The sequence below is a fragment of the Ailuropoda melanoleuca genome, chromosome 6 (assembly GCF_002007445.2).
Source record: "Ailuropoda melanoleuca isolate Jingjing chromosome 6, ASM200744v2, whole genome shotgun sequence".
Lineage (NCBI taxonomy): Eukaryota > Metazoa > Chordata > Mammalia > Carnivora > Ursidae > Ailuropoda > Ailuropoda melanoleuca.
The window spans coordinates 1,171,255-1,187,812 of NC_048223.1; the positions used below are offsets into that span (position 1 = coordinate 1,171,255).

A 16,558-nucleotide genomic window follows, 5' to 3' on the forward strand; every position below is an offset into this window, starting at 1 on the left:
TAGGGAAAACTTATCTAAAGAAACAAAGTATCCCAGTTCAGAATTTCTTACTGATTTATCACCTCATGTCTCTTTGAAGATTTTTACTTAAAGAGACCAATTCATTAAGGCAAAAGGCAGGGTGGGCAAGCCATTCTAGAAGTACAAAATACTAAATGTTATTAAAGCAGAATGTGTGGATTTCTACAGCAACCCAAAGTATATGGTATCCAGGATTTGTCTGGGCTCTAAAGAAAAGGTGAATGATAACTTGGTTTAGAATGCCAAGCAGCAACTGCTCCTATGTCCAAGTAACCACCAAAGCCAACCTTTACTCCCATTTTTCTAATGTCATGCACGGCCACAAGAGCACATCCACATGGGCCCTTCGGTTTGTTCACCCCAATGCCTTCACGAAGGCCCAACCAGGCCAGTGTTGCCCTATCCTTCCCTTTGGCAGCTCCTATCCCTACCCACTCTGGGTCTTGGGATTCCTTCTCCCACAAGACTACTTCTAAAATTGGTCTTCAGGTATTCTGAATTTTGAATATATTTGCTCTGAACTAATGCTAGGAAAACAAAACAAATAGGCAGTAACAGTAAATAACAAAATGGGTGAATTCCAAAGGTTACGGTTTCTCACATAGTTCTCAGAATGGTCCTCTGGGCTACAGGTCCCAATTTCCTTAAAGTAAATTTCTCCTTATACCCAATACCACACGTGTGCATGCGTGCACACACAAACACACATTTCCATCCCTACCTTTTCACTCAATAAAGTAGGGCTAGTAGAATAGATGCCTCCTTTGCTCAAAGGGCAAATTTATGTTTCTGGTGACTTCCAGACTGGGTTATGCCTAGCTCACTCAGTTTCTATCTTATTCAAGAGTGGCCCCTTCTGGAATTTCCTTATATAAAATGACTCCTAGCTTGAAAGAATTGGTAGCATCCTTATTGCTGAGATTGTATGAAAATTGTTTCCTAAATAATCACAGAGCTCTCAGATTCAAACATTCTAAGTACATATTCCCTTTTTCCCACACAGGCAAATATATATAAATTAACTATACCTAGTATAAATATATCTATTTCATGAGTTAACATTATTTTTCTATGAACTACGAACTAACAGAATTTTCTGTGAACTACCTCTATTAATTTTTTTAGGAAGATATACCTGTTAAATACATAAACTTGCAATTACTGGCTTTGCACTGCTTTTGTCATGAGAATCTAATCCTATATCTTTTCAGGAAGATTTATTCTAGAGAATAATTTTATGGTAAAAACTAGGTTGTTGACAAAATATTTCCAGTGACTATTTTCTTATTTCTGGGCTGGACAAGTCCTAATCAAGGTAATATATAAACAGAATATCTGATTTAAAAAAACCCATTATACAAAATGTTTAGAGATATTTCATTGTTTGCATATTTCTTTTTTTAAATTTAAATTCAATTAATTAACATATAATGTATTATTTGTTTCAGGGGTACAGGTCTGTGATTCATCGGTCTTATATAATACCCAGTGCTCATTACAACACATACTGTCCCCGATGTCCATCACCAGCCACCCCATTCTCTCACCCCCTCCCCTCCAGCAACCCTCAGTTTGTTTCCTAAGATTAAGAGTCTCTATGGTTATATATTTCTTACACCAAACAGACACTTCACACTAAACCAGTGGTTCACAAACCTGACTATACATCAAATATTCCTGGAGGGCTTGTTAAAACACTTTTTGCTGTGCCTCACCCCCACTTTCAAATTCAGTAAGTCTACAGTAGAGCCAGAGCAACTGCATTTCTAACAAATTCCTAGGTAATGTTAATGCTACTGATCTCCAGACCAAACTTGGAGAACCATTCAGTAAACTATTTGGCTGCATGAATCTGAAATCTTAATACAACCAAAAATTACTTACAGTGGTAACTAAACCGATTTCTTCAACTTCAACACTGTTATTGTAAGCCTCATATGAGGTAATACACATAAAGTTTTTAGTGAAGGGCCTGCCACATAGTGAGAAAATTTTATATCCTTTTATCTCCCCAGAGTACACAGTGTTATGTAGGGCTAGAAACTTGAGTAATTTGAAAATGAACAATGGCCAGAAATGTGGGCCTTGGAGATGAGAGTGGAGAATGAAGGAGGGATGAAAATGGATGTGAACACTAATGGAGGGAACATAGTGGGAGGAAAGTGAGGAGAAAAGGAAAATAAATTCACTATTTCTAGATTAGGAAGTAGAATAGCATGGTGATTAAGAGTTTGTGCTCTTGCAGACAGACTACCTGGATTTGAACCTGGCTTTGCAATTTACTAGCTGTATTGTGTGATCCTGGGCAAATTATTTAACCATTCTGTGACTCAGTTTCCTCATGTGTAAAATGGAAGTAATGATAGCTCCTAGCCTTTAATTCTCAAGATTAAATGAGCTAAAATCTGTTAAGGGTAAGACATGCTTGGCACATTATAAAAGCTTAGTAAGTGAAAGCTGCTATTATTATCAATTTTCAACTTAATTCCCTGGGTCACTCCAGTAAGGCTCTTGTTCTTAGGAATACTAAATAGCACAGAGAGGCTGGCATTGTGTCAAGTTGAAGCTGCATCAAGTGCATTCCCAGAATTGCTTTCCTGAGGACTCCTGCTTTTCTCCTCTGAAGTTGATAATATATAAAGTTTAGATCAGGTTCACACTCCCTTCTTAAAACTGGGCAGAGGACTTAAAGCTGCAGTTCCCAAATTTTACTGCACATTAGAATCACTGGAGAGCTTTTAAAAGTACTGATGCCCACATAGTGCCCCTTATCAGTTAATTTAGAATGTTTAGAGACAGGGGTCAGGAATCAGTATCTTTTTTTTTTTTTTAAAGATTTTATTTACTGAGACAGAGGGACAAAGATAGTGAAAGCACAGCGGGGAGGCAAGGGAGTAGCAGGCTCCCTGTTGAGCAAGGAGCCGACATGGGGTTTGATCCAAGAACCCTGGGATCATGACCTGAGCCAAAGGCAGATGCTTAACCATAACTGAGCCACCTAGATGCCCCAGGAATCAGTACATTTTAAAGATTCCAATTTGAAACAAAATTGGGAACCTCTGGCCTAAAAGACCGGTTTTCCATCTGAGTTTGGGGTGATAAATAAATCAATGCCTTTATCTGGGACCTTATTTCATTTTTGTAAGTAATGTGTGTAAAAACTATGACAACAGTAACAAGGCTGTTCAACTTGTAAACGAAACTGCTCTTCAGACGGTCAATAATGCCCCCTGGTGGTGTGATTAGAACCTAAAATAATCTACTTGGGATAAGAATGCTTTAAACACAGGGAAAAGGCGTCAATGAGGACTATCCCCCACCTTTGTGCCCCTCTACCACATACACATATATCTAAAAAGGGAAATTTAGGTCTATGGAGCAAGCTAACCAAGAGCACACAAAAATCATGGATAGCTGTGGAACTGAAATGTAATTGGTCCTCCAACTTCCCCTTCCTCTCAAAGGCATCCTCCCCAGGGGGGCCTCATCTTCACAACTTCCCAGTGTGAGCACCACCAGAGGATTAATGATCTCTTTCTTCTATAGCCTACGGTTTTGTTTCTTCTGTGGGGTAGAGGGCAAATGTTGCACTGCTGGCTAGGAAAGTGACTGGGCCTTCTGGTTAAGGATAATAACTGTCTCCATTTTACAAATGAGAATAAGGCCTAATGTAAGGTATTGCCATCATCAGTAGGAGATGATTCATCTTCATACATCTCTTCTCTCTGTACTGAATCCAAGGGGCTTCATATCAAGTGGGGAAACTGAAGCCTAAGTACAGAACTGTTCCCGCCGGCACAATTTGAAAGTCCCTGGCTAACCTAGAGCCTCAGCCTAAAGGAGCACGAGAGATGTACGTGTTCAATATGAGGTAACAATAAATGATGCCACAATACTAGCAAAAAGTATGGGACTGTAGGGTCTGAAAGAAAGTAGGAAATCAGTGTTGGGGGGTAGAGGCTGAAGATTTAGGGACTGGGGGTAGGGAGAGGGGTGGGGGTGGATCCTTTCACGTAACTGCCAGAGCTGAGTCTCTGAAGCAGAAATGGAGTGGAACTGGAGATCAGGAACAGGAGAGAAGGGAGGTCTGGGTCCCATTTAGGTAGTTTCCCTGGAGGCTGAGACTGAGACAGAACGGCCAGCGGCTCCCCCTGCCCTTACCAAGACTTCTGCAGCAAACACCTGGTGGCCACCACAGTGTGACTCCCAGGACACGGGGCTTCTGGGGACCAAGACAGCATCCCGGCCAGTGTGAGTTGGAGAAGACCTAGGGGTCCCAAGCGATCTGCCGTTGCTTGGCACAAAGTGAGGTCGGGCGCAGCTGTCTCCCCGCCCCCTTCCACTCCTTCCAAAATCTCGATTTCTTGGAACTTCTAGTGACACCATGGTCTAACAAACTGTAACAAGTGTAAAAGAGGTTTCGCTGATTCCATCCCGGGAAAGCTAGGGACTGCGTCGGCTCGGGCATAAGGAAACAAACCAGTTAAACCTGCCCTTTGCATTCTGAAAAAAAGAAAAGCTTCCAGACACTGACTGAAACCCTGCAGTGCTTTCTGGGAAACAGAGTCCTGGATAAGGAGGATGCATTTCCACAGGATTCTGGGATTAGTAGTTTTTGGTCTCCAACTACGCATGCCCAACTCCGCACGCGCATCGCGCTCTGGAGCTTGATGCTTGCTCTCGCGCGAAGTAGGCACGTGCCGGGTGTTCCCTGGGGTTTGGATTGGAGCTACTTGAAGGAGCGTGGGCGCGGCCGCTGTTCGTACCCTGCTGCTTAATCGAGGTTCTGTCTGACCTTCCTACAGGATAGAGTTTATTCATTCCAGAGCTCACAATCTGGAAAGAGCTATCAAGCCGACTGACAAAATAGCATGAGTAGAAGGGCATGTATTTTAATTGCTGTGTTGAGAAGCGAGTAGGTGAGAAAGGTTTCCCAGAGCGACTAAAGTTGGAGCTGAAACGTGAAGGACTGACCTTAAGGCAGGAGCCCAGCAAAGAGTACGTTCAGGGCCAAGGCTTCTGGTAGAGTATAAAGTGATTTTAGTTTTCTGATCCCACTCAAAATTTTTACCCTATTTTCATAAACTGTTAATTTCTCAAGTACTTCCTAAGATGCCTATAGTTTTAGTAAAACAAGTAAATTTTTGTGTCTTTAGCTAAGTTCAGCCTGTTAGTGTGATGCCACGTATAGATTATGTTGCGCTTTTTTTTTTTTTACTATTGATTTTTGTGTGGCTTTTAATGTCTTTGTGTGTATTTTCAGTTGTTCCCTGAAGTTGTATGGTGTGAGGGAGCACATTACACTAGTCTTGGAATCAAGAAATTAGCATTTAGGGGCGCCTGGGTGGCGCAATCGTTAGGCGTCTGCCTTCAGCTCAGGGCCTGATCCCAGCGTTCTGGGATCGAGCCCCACATCAGGCTCCTCTGCTATGAGCCTGCTTCTTCCTCCTTCCACTCCCCCTGCTTGTGTTCCCTCTCTCGCTGGCTGTCTCTGTCAAATAAACAAATAAAAAATCTTTAAAAAAAAAAAAAGAAATGAGCATTTAGATTGTAGGTCTTTGGGATAATTAATCCTCAGTAATGAAGGAAAATATGTAATTTTATTGTGTTTGTTTTGGGTCTTTGAACTACCCAAAGGATAGAAACCTAAAGCAATAATATTTGTAATGATTCCCTAGCTCTCTGAATGAGAATATTTTGTAAATAGGTAGAAGGAGGAGGGGAAGGAGAACAACAGCTGGTTTTACAGTAGTAGTACATTAAGATTTTTAGGTTGATGTGGACTTTCAGTGTTTGCCTGTTGTTTAATGTGGAGGGGGTAAGAGAGGAAATCTTTTGGGGCACAGGTCAATTATTAGGGGTTAAAGGGACCTGTAATGGTCTCTTACTTTTGTTTTGGGTTTGTGTTTGTTTTGTACTGTTTTAGTTTTACAGACAATCCCTGACTTACAATAGTTTGACTTAACAATTTTTTCTCTTTACTGCAGTGCAAAAGCAGTATACTATAATTCAGTAGAAACTGCACTTGAAATTTTGAATTTAGATCTTTTTCTGGGCTGCTGATAAGCAGTATGACAATCTCTTCTGATACTGGGCAGCAGTAGTGAGTGGCAGTGAGTGAGCCACAGTTCACAATCAGCCATGAGATCACAAGTGTAATCAACTGATATTGATTTACAGCCATTTTGTTTTTCACTTTCAGTACAGTATTCAATATATTATATGAGGTAATTGACACATTAGTATAAAATAAGCTTTGTGTTAGATGATGCAGCCCCACTGTGGGCTAACAAATCATCTGAGCATGTTTAAGGTAGGCGAGGCTAAGTGATGATGTTCTGTGGTAAGTGTGTTATGCATTTTCAACTCAAGATACTTTCAACATTGGATGGGTTTATCAGGACATAACCCCATAAGTTGAGAAAGATCTATAGTTTGTTTTGGGCAGAGACAATGTCCATTCAGGAAGATTCTTGCTAAGTGTTGTATTGACTGCAAGGGACTCCTGGGGTAGGTGGTGGACAGCAGGACAATCACTTGGCTAATTAACATCAACGAAAAGCATGCCAAGTCTTAGTGTTTGGGAAAATATTTAGTCTCTTGTAATTTTTGTAGTCCACCTCAAATTCTATATTAAATTGATATTGAAAAATACAGAACTGCATTCTTTTGGGATTTAGTTGGATGAGATTTTCATTTCTCTGTTTTATACAGTCTCTTAGACATTCTTTTACCCACAATAAGCACTTCCTCGTATTTTAAATGGGCTGCTTCTCTGACTTTGTGGGGTTTTCTTTCCTCCAGCTTTAAAGACTCATTTGCAACATAGCCATTGAATTTATCATTCCCCAGGGCGCGTGGGTGGCTCAGCTGGTTAAGTGTCCGGCTCAGGTCCTCAGTGGGGAGTTGGCTTGAGGATTCTCTTTCCCTCTCCCTCTGCCCCCTACTCTTGTGCGTGCACTCTCTAGCTCATTAAATAAATCTTTTAAAAAAATGAAATTGTCATTTTCTTCCAGCTTAGCTGCTTCCTAGTTCATGAAGCCTCTGAACACCCTTTCCTAGTTACCAGAGCACAGTATTTTTATCTCCATTACTCTGCTTTGTTAATTTCCCTTGCAGTTTAGTGATTTGTATCTCATTTTGTTTACCTTGATGCTTTATAAAACCATGCAAGACATGTAGTATTTTCTTTTGTGTATTTAGAGACCATATATTAATTATCTTTTATTCTTTTTTTTAAGTAGGCTGCACTCCCAGTGTGGAGCCCCATGCAGGGCTTGAACTTATAACCCTGAGATCAAGACCTGAGCTGAGATAGAGTTGGATGCTTAACAGACTGAGCCACCCAGGCACCCCCCCAGCTGTCTTTTATTTCTAATAATTATGTACTATTCATTTTGCCCGTGTATATACAAGTGTCTAGCACATAGACCTCTGTAATTCCCAGCTCGAGGCCAGGACCCCCTGGCAAAGATGATAATATTTATCCACCTATTTTTGGCATAAAAAAAAGAGTAAACATATCTCCTCAAAATTGTATAGGTTTAAAATTTTTTAAAAAAATTATATTTACTCAAAATACATAATTTCAAGTTTGTTAAAAGCTCATTAAAAACTCTTGATTAAAAACCTGAATAAAGTTCTAAGTGATCTTTCAATAACAAAGGGATTCTTGGGAAAAGATTGAGAACTATATCCTATTTAGTACTTAGTACAAAAACATTTTAAGAAGAGCCCAAAAGGGATAGTGGGAGAAAAGCTCTTTCCTTTCAATCTGCTGGCAGCAATTTAGCTCAAAGGTCCGCGAAGGTGGGTGCTTACAGGTACATCCCTGGGCTGTGGAGGAAGAAGCAGTCAGATGTAATGGGCTTTATTCTCAGAGTGCATGCTGGCAGTACTGCCAACTCTCTGCACTTACCAGGGTACCCCGCCTAACGTAGCCTGGTAAAGTGCACAGACTGGGATACAAGACCAAGCAAGGTTATGTCCTACATCAGATTCATGTGCACCATGGTGATTGCAAATGCCCAGTTCCTAAGGGTGCTACCTATGGCAAGCCTGTCCATCATGGTGTTTAACAGCTAAAGGTTGCCCGAAGCCTTCCATCTGTTGTCTAGGAGGGAGCTGGACACCACTGTCTGGCTCTGAAAGCCCTGAATTCTTATTGGTTGGTGAAGATTCCACATACAAAGTCTTTGAGGTTATCCTCCTTGATCCCTTACATAAGGATCAGAAGAAATGGTGACATCCAGTAGATACCAAACCATTCCTCAAGCCCAGGGAGGTTTGAGACCTGAAATCTGCAGGCCCCAGAGGCGGGGCCTTGGAAAGGGTCACAAGTTCCACGCCAAGCAACTTGGAGAAGAGGCAGTACTCTCCAGCTCCACTAGTACTGCTAATATAAGTAATGTTTGTAAAACTCTTACTTAATAAACAATTTACAGCAGTCAAAAAAAAATTTTAAATCTATATTATTGCCACTTCTTTCCTAAAGTCAAATTTTCTTTTAAATAGTAATTTTAAACAAGGTTATAGTGATTTATCTCTTCGCAGAAATATCTTGAAAAAGCATATCTTAGAACACCAGGCTAGTTTTGTTTCTGATCCTTTTAAAAAATCTGTATTAATTTTATGGGTAAAAATGTCTTGTCCTTTTAATTATCTTTTTCACAAATTGATAATGTAGACTATTGTTTACTGATAAGCTCAATTTTCTGACTATTTAAAGCCATCTGTGTTGACTTTAGTATGTTAATCTAGGTCATCAGTGCTTTAATGTTCCCCTGGGGGTACATCTGACTTCATTTCTTTTTGACCCCAACACCTTATCTAAAAATATTTGAGAAATGGAAATTTTATTTGTAAATATTACAAAATTAGCAATTCAAGCAGGATATTGATATACTTTGACCCTAAAATTTCATATTTATGAGCCTGAGTCTCTTGGAATTTCTAATTCTATTAGGTCAGGAGATTAAATTCCTCTAAAAATCTATGCAAATACACTTTTTCTTCAAATTTGAGAAATGTGTTTGACATTTTGCAGTTTTTTTAACTTTCTAAAGGACTTCTGGAAATGGCAAGTTAAACTTTAATTCTGGGCTAGCAAACCATAATCCTATGGTTGTAGGATACAATGGTTTGGTGAACTGTGATGATGACTGATGATTTAAACTGATTTGCTAATACAATAAAGTTTCTCACATTTAAAAAGTGTTTTTGATAATGTCCAAAGTGTATTTAGAGTTGAAGTTTTGGTTTTTTAATTTTCTAGCAATAAAGAAGGCAGAAAAACATTCACCAATCCTTAAAATAAGAACTTTCACCATGACCATGACGAGAACCCTAAATAATTCCATGGCTCAGAGTTGTGCTTTTTTGAAGTTAGGAAAAGCATCCTGTGCAGGACACAAAAGAAGGGACAGATCCCAGGCAGGCCTGATTCTTCAGCAATTCTGGTCTTCTGCCGAGTAGGAGAACTTAAGAGGGTCAAGGCCTAAAGGAGGAGGAAACTACTATCTCCTGGGAAAGTCCTCTGTAATCTGGAACACCACAGATTTCTCAGAATGGGAGTTGGCATCAGAATGTCTCCTGGTTCTTGATGAAACAATTCAGTGAGATCAAGGACACACACCCGGGAAAATGACTGGCTTCTGGAAACAGTGTTATTCTGGTATTTAGGAATTACCCAGCTGTTGAGCACAAGGAAATAACCTTCAATCAACTATATTTCTTGTTAAGTGCAACAGGACTCATTAGATAATTCTATTACAATAATAGTATTGACAATAAGCATTTATTATTTAAAGGCAGGCACTTGATATTCATTATATTATTAAGACTTTTCCTTGGCATGCATTTTATATTACTTCTTCTGCTCTACCAGCTGTTGTACCCAGGAATCTGCCCCAGAATCTGTTGGGGTCCTGATTAAGCCTGAGAAAAATCTGTTGTAAATAACTAAGTTACAAAAGATTTTATCTTCTATCATTTCCTCTGCCTTCTTATTAAAAAAAAAAGTTCAGAAATAATATTGTATCAATGTTAATTTTTTTATTTTGATAATTGTACTGTATCTATGTTAAAATAAATGGGTAAGAGATATGAGGGAAATTTTTGTAGTTTTGCAATTTTTCTGTAAGTCTAACATTAATTAAAAACAAAGTTTAAAAACTTCATAATTTCTTTACTACAATTTAGTTTGTATTCTTTATTATCTTCTTGTGGCAGAAAAGCAATACATGTTCAATACAGAGAACATCTTACATGCATGTAAGTAAAAAGAAGAAAATGAAAATCTCCTAATTCAACCAGCTAGAGGTATCTGCTATAAATACGCAGGTGTAAATTCACAGAAAGGTGTGTGTATATGGATGTGTACTATGTATTAATTTTGATCACTGACTCCATTTGCAAAGAGAAAACTTTGTATTTTTTTATTGAACTTAATTTATCTTAGACCTTCAGTTGGCCTAATGGGAGGTAACTTAATTTAGTCACTTCCAGGTAGCTCCGTCATTTTAAGATTTAAAGTCATTTAAATACAGGTTTCAGATTCAGTCTCCTTTTCTCTTACCCTGTAGGTTATGTTTGGGCTCCATTCACCTTCAGCAGGTACTGACTACTGAGCCTTTACAGCGCTGGAGGCTCACTCACTGGGAACTATGATAAAATTTTGAATGGCGGCCCTTGAGCTCCTTAACGGAGCCAGCTTATTAGCTTTTACTCCTTTATTACTCTGGCACATTTCTGATCTCTTAAAACTCTTAAGATCTGCAGAACCTTGAGGCCACACTCTGGAAAATGAAGCACAGCTTTCTTTTTTAATGGGATCCCCAGGAATTACCGAGCTATTATCCCTCCCTCTTTGGTGCTTGGTCTAGGGTGATGGCATTCAGGCCCTTTCCCTGAGATCCACTTAAGAGATTTACCCTGAAAATTCCTGAAAATTCTCCTCTTCTGTTGAACTTTGTCTCTACCTCTTTATGGGCGAATAAAGCAAGCAAACAAGCAAACACAGAACATCATACATTCTTTCAGAACCTATTAGTTATGACATAAACTTGGAAGTTTTTGTATTACAGCCAGACTTTTGGAAATTCAGATTCTTAAAGTTATTTTCTTTGCCAAGGGCTTCAAAATTCTATTTTGTTAACAAACTATAAAAAACCATTTTTATAGACAATTGTGAAAATTTGATTATATTATTACAAGTTATTAGAAGATTGATTTATTATTAATTTTGTTGGGTGTGAGAATGGCCTTGTGGCTCTATATGAAAATATTCATAATTTTTAGAGTAGTGAAGGCAATCATTATAGGCAGGCTGGGTTGGGAAGTGATATGAGTGGGAGGTAGGGGACAGATTATAAAGAGCCACACCTGCCATTCTTTGATTTCAAGCTCAGCATCAAACAGGGGAGTGACATGATTAATGTGCATAAAGGGGGGGATGATCAGAAAGGGTGTTTGTGACTGGGAGGTAAGTGGCTGGAGGAATTTTTTATTCCTTCCCCTCCCTCAGCATCCACACCCAAATCCATCAGCACACCCTGTTGGTTCTCTTAGCTTCATCATCCCCCCATTCCAAGCCACCATCATCTCTTAGCAGGACATAATTGTTTCCTAATTATCAACTAAGTAGTCTACTTCTCTTTTTTCCCTATGATCTCCAGAGGGGCCAGAATGAATTTTTAAAAGCCTAACTCACATTGTTATTATCTTGCTTAGAACAATTAATGAGGGTCTACTGCATTTAAAATAAAATACAAACTCTATCCTAGACCATAAATTTCTATGGAATCTGGCTCTTATCTTCTTCACCATCCTCTTTGTGCCATGACTAAAGAGTGTTCAAGTTCAACTGCTAGATCTGAGATGTAAAATAGTGACAAAGTGGACAAAAAGGTTGACTTTTAATAGCAATTTTTTACCTTAATCTGCATTCTTTAACAATGGGACAGATCTTAAGGAGTCAGGTTTACCTGTATTTTCATATTTGCAATTTTATCTTTCAGTCTAATAATCATGGCTTCTTTATTTTACACATACAACATTTTCAGTCTGAGCATTTTCTGGCATATTTTCCAAGAACTTATTTAGACTCCAGCACACCAAAAATTAAACTATATCGCCATTTGTCTAATACTTCCAGAAGAAAGTAAATTAAAATAATTAAAATGTTTTCATCTTCCTCATCATCTTCCTTCTGTTTAGTGAAATGAAGTAATAAATTGCTGCAAATTCGATTTCTCTTTCCATTGCTGGTTCATGCTTACAGATGATAGCTTAAGAAAATGAACAAATGCCTCTTGAAAAACTGTCTTATTGACTAGTCTTCATACTCTGCTGAAGTAAGTGTAAAATGGACCACTCTATGAAGGGCAAGCATCAATATTGACCATGTTCACAAATACATTTCCTCTTTGATCCTGCAATTCTCCTTTGACAGTTACACGGAGCCCTAAGTGCGGTTCAAAACCACCAACAGATTCTTACTCTGGTGCTGCTGCAGTACTAGTTAAAAGGTCAGCTGAATAAGCTTCTTCTGGGTTCCCAAGGTGCAGAGCTCAGCCTCGCCAGCTCCTTGGTTGCAGCCAGCCTACAGGCCAACCCACCCAAAGTACAGTTCTCTGATTCTCCTCAGACTCAAAAATCAACTGTGGAGCTCTGTTTCTCCTACGGTTCCCCAAAGAAAACAAGCTTCTTCCCACCTACCCACATGGGCAGCCTCGTGCTTCAGGTGAAGCTGGTCCTGCTCACCACTTCCAGCAATCACCAGCTGCTAGAAATTTTTCCTTAAAAAAGAATATGGGGGGGGGCTCTGTAAATCTAAATTCCAATTAAAGTCTTCCGAATTCGTTGTGTCTCACAGATTCGCTAGTGACGATTAAAATGAATAGTTCGAGGGGCGCCTGGGTGGCACAGCGGTTAAGCGTCTGCCTTCGGCTCAGGGCGTGATCCCGGCATTATGGGATCGAGCCCCATATCAGGCTCCTCCGCTATGAGCCTGCTTCTTCCTCTCCCACTCCCCCTGCTTGTGCTCCCTCTCTCGCTGGCTGTCTCTATCTCTGTCGCATAAATAAATAAAATCTTTAAAAATAAATAAATAAAATAAATAGTTCGAGGGCAATCACCCGAGGTTCACCCCAGGAAATTAAAGAAAGTAACTCGTTGGTAGCTCCAGGGCTCGTAAAATCACGGAGCTTATTCAGTGGAAGATCCAGTTACAGGTGTCGCATCAGATGAGGTAAGGATGAGGTAGGGCCTGATAAATGGGGCTGAGACTTACGGCCTGGGGCAAACAGTGGGAAGGAGAGTCGTCTCCCTGTGTTTGAGGCTGGGAATCAAACCGAAAACGCAAACACCGCCTGCACACCGCTCGAACTCTTAGGGCCGCGTGGCTTTCCCGCGCGCTCGCCTCGGGGGCGGGGAAGAACCCGGATGGAACCGCCCCTGCAGCCTGGACCCCCTACAGTCTTTGAATCCCTGCGTGGGGCGGAGTTGCCCTCCCTTCCATGCTCTGATTGGGTCGTTTCCGTAGGCCCCCTCCTCGCGATTGGACTTTGCCAGTGTCAGTCACAAAGCGTCACTGGTCTCTCAGATTGTAGCTAGAAGGCGACGGCGTCGACGTCTGACTAGGTTCGCGGCGTCTCTCTTCTAGTAGGGTGCTTTTCCTCCGGCGCTCGGAACCCATCCTGTGTTTCTCGGCTGTGGGGCCTGGAGGGAGGCGTATTGAGGCGGCTCGAGAGCTGTCTGGGGCGCCCAAGCGTTCCGTTCGTTACCCGCTCAGCGCCATGTCCTGGATGTTCAAGAGGTGAAGGGGGCGTAGGGGGTGGGGCGCAGGGGGTAACGGTCTGTCGGCGTCCCCAAATGAACCTGACCTTCTCCGCATTCCCTTCGAGTTCTCCTCGCGTTCCCGGTGCAGGTTGTATTCGTCCTGCTGGTGGCTAATATCACCGCGGGAGAAATAATAAATGCATAGCCTTGGCTGGCGAGGGGAGGCTCCTCAGGCAAGCCTCATGCCAGGGCCTTGGGGAAATCTCTCTCAGGGGCTGTGGGGGGCCTGGGGTTCAAAGCTCCACTCTTTAGCTGGGATCCTGATCTGAGCTTTATTCAGCGAACACCCGTTAGGCGCTCACTGTGCGCTCGGCGGTGTGCTCGGAATAAAGGGCCAATTACGACATCCCTTGTCCCCAAGTAGCTCACAGTTTAGGTGCATGCACAGACATGGAAATATGTATTTGCAGTGGAGCCAAAGAGGTATGCGCGGCGTACAAGGAAGACGCGGGGAAATAGCTTCCAATCTGTTCTTAGGAGAGTAGAAACTTTGAGGAAGCTTCCCTTTATTTTTCATTTTCCAATTTGGTGTACATGCCTGTTCCTGGAACAGTTATCCATGAAAGGATTGAGGGTACCGTTAAACCAACGGGAATGGGAGGCTTGAGGTCAGCTTCCCATGATGGCCATGATTCGGATGCCTGAATAAGGGTTCTGTTTGGAGAGAATTAAAGTAGTGGATGCTGGAAGTATTATCTGTAACCGTATGAATGGCTTCACATATAATAATAGTTCTGTATTTGCAAGTTTCTAGTTCAATTTTATTGAAATTCGGTGTGTAATTAGTTATAGACATCGTATACATTTCAGTTTAAATAGATCATCATCACTAGGAGAAAGATTTGTGAACCCTTGTTGGAGTTTTTATTTTGAGTACTCGGTGCGTAGAAGAGGCATTATTGAACAGGTAGGGCTCCTGGAAACCTTCCCCCACTCACTCCAATTCCTGGTTTACCCATAGTAACGTTCTGTCAATCTTTATACAGCAGTTCCCACTAAAGATTTAACAGGTTGAAATAAAATGAGAAAACAGTCGGCCTGTAAATATTATATGGCCTTTGGTTAAATATTGTATCATTTTCCTGTGCTTTCTCTTTTTTAATAGAGATCCTGTTTGGAAGTACTTGCAGACTGTGCAATATGGAGCCCATGGAAATTTTCCACGCCTCTCATATCCAACTTTCTTTCCTCGTTTTGAATTCCAAGATATTATACCTCCAGACGACTTCCTAACTAGTGATGAAGAGCTAGATTCAGTTTTATTTGGAACTTTGAGAGGTCATGTAGTTGGACTACGCTATTACACAGGAGTAGTGAGTATAACATTAGATATTAAGTTGAAATATATTTATTTTATTAGCCCAGAAGATAAGAATTTGAATGTGATATGTACAATTAATACTTACTTTACTTTAAATAATTAGAGTGTATCTGGGTAAAAGATAACAGTTAATGACTAATTTTCTTTTGCATTTATATACAGCTTGTAATATACAAAGCGCTTTTTCCTATATGGTTTCATTTGATGGCTATAATGACTCTAAGGTAGATAGAATGTCTATTATCCCCTTTTTATAACTGAAGAACTGAAGCTTAGGAGGGTTAGATGATTGTTCCAAAAAGCAAATACTAGGGGTACATTTGTGGAATAACATCCAAGTCAGTTTTTTGCTTTCTTCTCTTCTGTCCCTTAGCACATTTCTGTACTTCAGTATTTTTAATTTAGGAAGATTAATTTCTACTAAATAAAGGAATTGTGTATTTTTAGGTCCTTCCCCCCCCCTTTTTGTAGTAAGACTACCTGTCTCCCAGTTTTTCTTCCTACATCTGTCTTTCTGTATCTCTATTTGCATTGTGTGTATGTGGCAGAGACAGAGATAGTATATGACTATATCTGGAGAGAAGTTGTCTTTGTTATGGTTATGTAGTATGTTTCTGTGTTATTTGGATGATGTGTCACTAGTTTTATTCTTTATTATGAAATATTTTAAGGATGCATAAAAGTAGAGTAATATAACACTTCCATATACCCATGATTCAGCGGTTAACAAGTTTTTCTCACATTTCTTTCATCACTTTTTCTTTTGTTCTTTAGGACGAAAAATCTCTTCTGTGTCAGTTTACATCCATATAATTCAGTATGTCTCTCAAAAAATTCAGACTTTGTCATTTTCACACTTAACAAAATTAGTAATTACTTACTACAGCTAATAACTAAATCCATAATCAGTTTTCTTGATTGTTTAAAAATGTCTTTTTATAGTTCTTTTTTTTGAGAGAGAGCAAGCCAGAGCATGAGGGGGGAAGGGCAGAAGGCGAGGAAGAGAGAGAATCTTAAGCAGGATGAAGTGTGGAGTCCCACAAGGGGCTGGATCTCACCACCCTGAGATCATGACCTGAGCCAAAATCAAGAGTTGGACACTTAACTGACTGAGCCACCCCAACTAGGCACCCCCCCCATATCTTCTTTATATTGGAGCTTCTTAGATTATTTTGTAATTGTCTGAAATGTGTTGTCTAGGAGATTTCCTAGGAAAGAACAAGATTTCCTGAGTTTCTCTATGTCTCTAATTGTGACATTTATATTGAAGGGCGGTTTGGCTAAATATAAAGTCCTTGACCCATCTTTTCTCTCCATGATATTTTGATGTTGCATAAAATGTTGGTGAGAATTCTGATGACAATATGATTTCTCTCC

General features: G+C 40.2%; 1 protein-coding gene and 1 pseudogene across 7 annotated transcripts in view; both read left to right on the top strand.

The window, feature by feature from the left end:
- Positions 1-4,906: 4,906 nt before the first annotated feature.
- LOC109490808 lies at positions 4,907-12,823 on the top strand (annotated as a pseudogene).
- Positions 12,824-13,614: 791 nt separating this feature from the next.
- Positions 13,615-16,558, top strand: part of HLTF (helicase like transcription factor) — a 52,077-nt gene continuing 49,133 nt past the window's right edge. For all 7 annotated transcript variants that reach the window (XM_034661848.1, XM_011234522.3, XM_011234523.3 and 4 more), the window contains exons 1-2: positions 13,615-13,837; positions 14,966-15,173. In XM_034661848.1, coding sequence (XP_034517739.1) covers positions 13,818-13,837; positions 14,966-15,173 — 228 coding nt within the window. In that variant the 5' untranslated portion in view covers positions 13,615-13,817. The remainder of the gene's footprint in view (positions 13,838-14,965; positions 15,174-16,558) is intronic.